This window comes from Lipotes vexillifer, unplaced genomic scaffold (genome assembly GCF_000442215.2).
Source record: "Lipotes vexillifer unplaced genomic scaffold, Lipotes_vexillifer_v1.1 scaffold12, whole genome shotgun sequence".
Taxonomy (NCBI): Eukaryota; Metazoa; Chordata; class Mammalia; order Artiodactyla; family Lipotidae; genus Lipotes; species Lipotes vexillifer.
Genome location: NW_006796716.1, coordinates 1528732 through 1530575, shown reverse-complemented (window position 1 = coordinate 1530575; position 1844 = coordinate 1528732). Strand labels below are relative to the sequence as shown.

The following is a 1844-nucleotide window of genomic DNA, read 5'->3' as shown; positions in this document are numbered from 1 at the left end:
AGGAATGCCCATCTCTTGATTTCCACACACGTGGGGACTTGGTCTGGACCCACATGCCTCCCAGATTCAAAGGTTTAAGTCCAGGGACAACTCAATTTTTGGGCTCATGTAGTAAGTATGGGAATTTGGAAAAATTTTGGAGTGTGTCTCATTTTCCCTGCAGTGTGTATAAATAAAGATCTAGGAAGCTTAGTTAATCACAAAGACTGAGACTAAAGCAGGGCTTGGGATGTATGAGCAGAAGTATGAGGGGCAGGTGGATGGAGGTGACTGCCTGCCCAGCTCTGTGCTGCCCCGGTATGCAGTGCTAGAATCTGGCAAACTGCAGGCTCAGGGGACAGCCAGCTTGGGCAGGAGTCCAAAAACTTCTACCAAAAGGCAGCAAGGAGCCTGGTGATGTTTGCCACGCAGATTTTTTTTTTTTCGCTTGGTTGATCTTTTCTTCTTTGGCTTCTGGATTTTTTTTTTTTTTTAAAGACGTGTTAGAGAGAAAAGAATTGGCATTTCTTGAAGTCCCTCCGGGAGCCGACCCCGGTGCGTGCCCTGCACACGCTGCCCCATGGCGGTCAATTCTTGCTTTATGGATGGGAACCAAGGCCGGAAGTCTTGCCTCTGGATGATGGTGGAGACAGAGTCCCAGGACCAATCTCTGTAGGCATCCCAGGGAAGGAGACATCTGTTTAATATAATAGGCGTTTGCACAAAGTAAAGGGTAGGAGGTGATCACGTGGAAGCTACATTCCGGGGCTCTGGGAGCAGAGGGGGGTCCTCTTGTCAGGGAAGCTAGCCCAAGGACATCTGTGCCCCCTGCTTCATCGAGCCCTGAAAGTCTCCTTGAATTGGGGAGAGGTGGACTGGCTGGGGCTGAGGGCCGAGAGGGGTAGGCGAGTGTCCCCCTTACCAGGCTCTCCTTTCAGATGATTGAGTCCAACGACATTTCAGGGGAGAAGATGAGGATGAAGGAGACTGTGGAGGGTGAGTGGCCGCTGGGCCGGATGAGATGCGGGGCTATGGGGAAAGGCTGGTCGGTTCTGCCTCTGAGCTGGGTCCCGCTTTGTTTTGCATCGTCTGCCGTTTGGTGAGAGCCGCCTACTGCGTGCACCAGCCACTCACCCCCGAGGTGAGGAGGGCGGAGGCTCAGTTTATTGAGAACCTGATTGTATGTTTGGTTTTGTTATTTTTAAAATAGGTATAAACTTCAGATTCTTCAAAGGGCATATGGTGAAGCATCCTCTATCCCCTAGTTCCCTCCGCAAAGGCACAATGTTGGCCAACTCATGTCTCTTTTCCAGAGGTGGTTTATGCACATACAAGCACAGAGGTAACACAGATGGTGCCACACTTCCCACACTGTTCGGGCTCCTTACTCTTTTTTTTTGGCCATGGCGTGCGGTTTGCGGGATCTCAGTTCCCTGACCAGGGATTGAACCCGGGCCATGGCAGTGAAGGTGTGGAATCCTAACCACTAGACCACGAGGGAACTCCTTCGGGCCCCTTACTTCTTTTTGCCCATTTAATAATGTATCTTGGAGACTGCTCCCTGTCACTACATTCTTTTATATGGTGCAGAATATTCCATCATGTGGAGCTACCATCGTGTATTTAGCTGATGGATCACGGGTTGTTTCCAGTTTTTGTCTGTTACAAACCCTGCGGCAGGAAATTACCTTGCCCTCCACCAGGCTCAACCCGGGCCATCAGCAGTGAAAGCGCAGAGTCCTAACCACTGGACTGCCAGGGAATTCCCAAGGCTCAACTCTTTTTTTTTTTTTTTTTTTTGCAGTACGCGGGCCTCTCACTGTTGTGGCCTCCCCCCTTGCAGAGCACAGGGCTCCGGACCGCGG

The 1844-nt window shown here is 51.0% G+C and overlaps 1 protein-coding gene across 1 annotated transcript in view; it reads left to right on the top strand.

Annotated features, from left to right (window-relative positions):
- Positions 1-1844, top strand: part of CLIP2 (CAP-Gly domain containing linker protein 2) — a 77274-nt gene that overhangs the window by 63261 nt on the left and 12169 nt on the right. Inside the window, exon 11 of the mRNA XM_007468767.1 lies at positions 918-975. Coding sequence (XP_007468829.1) covers positions 918-975 — 58 coding nt within the window. The remainder of the gene's footprint in view (positions 1-917; positions 976-1844) is intronic.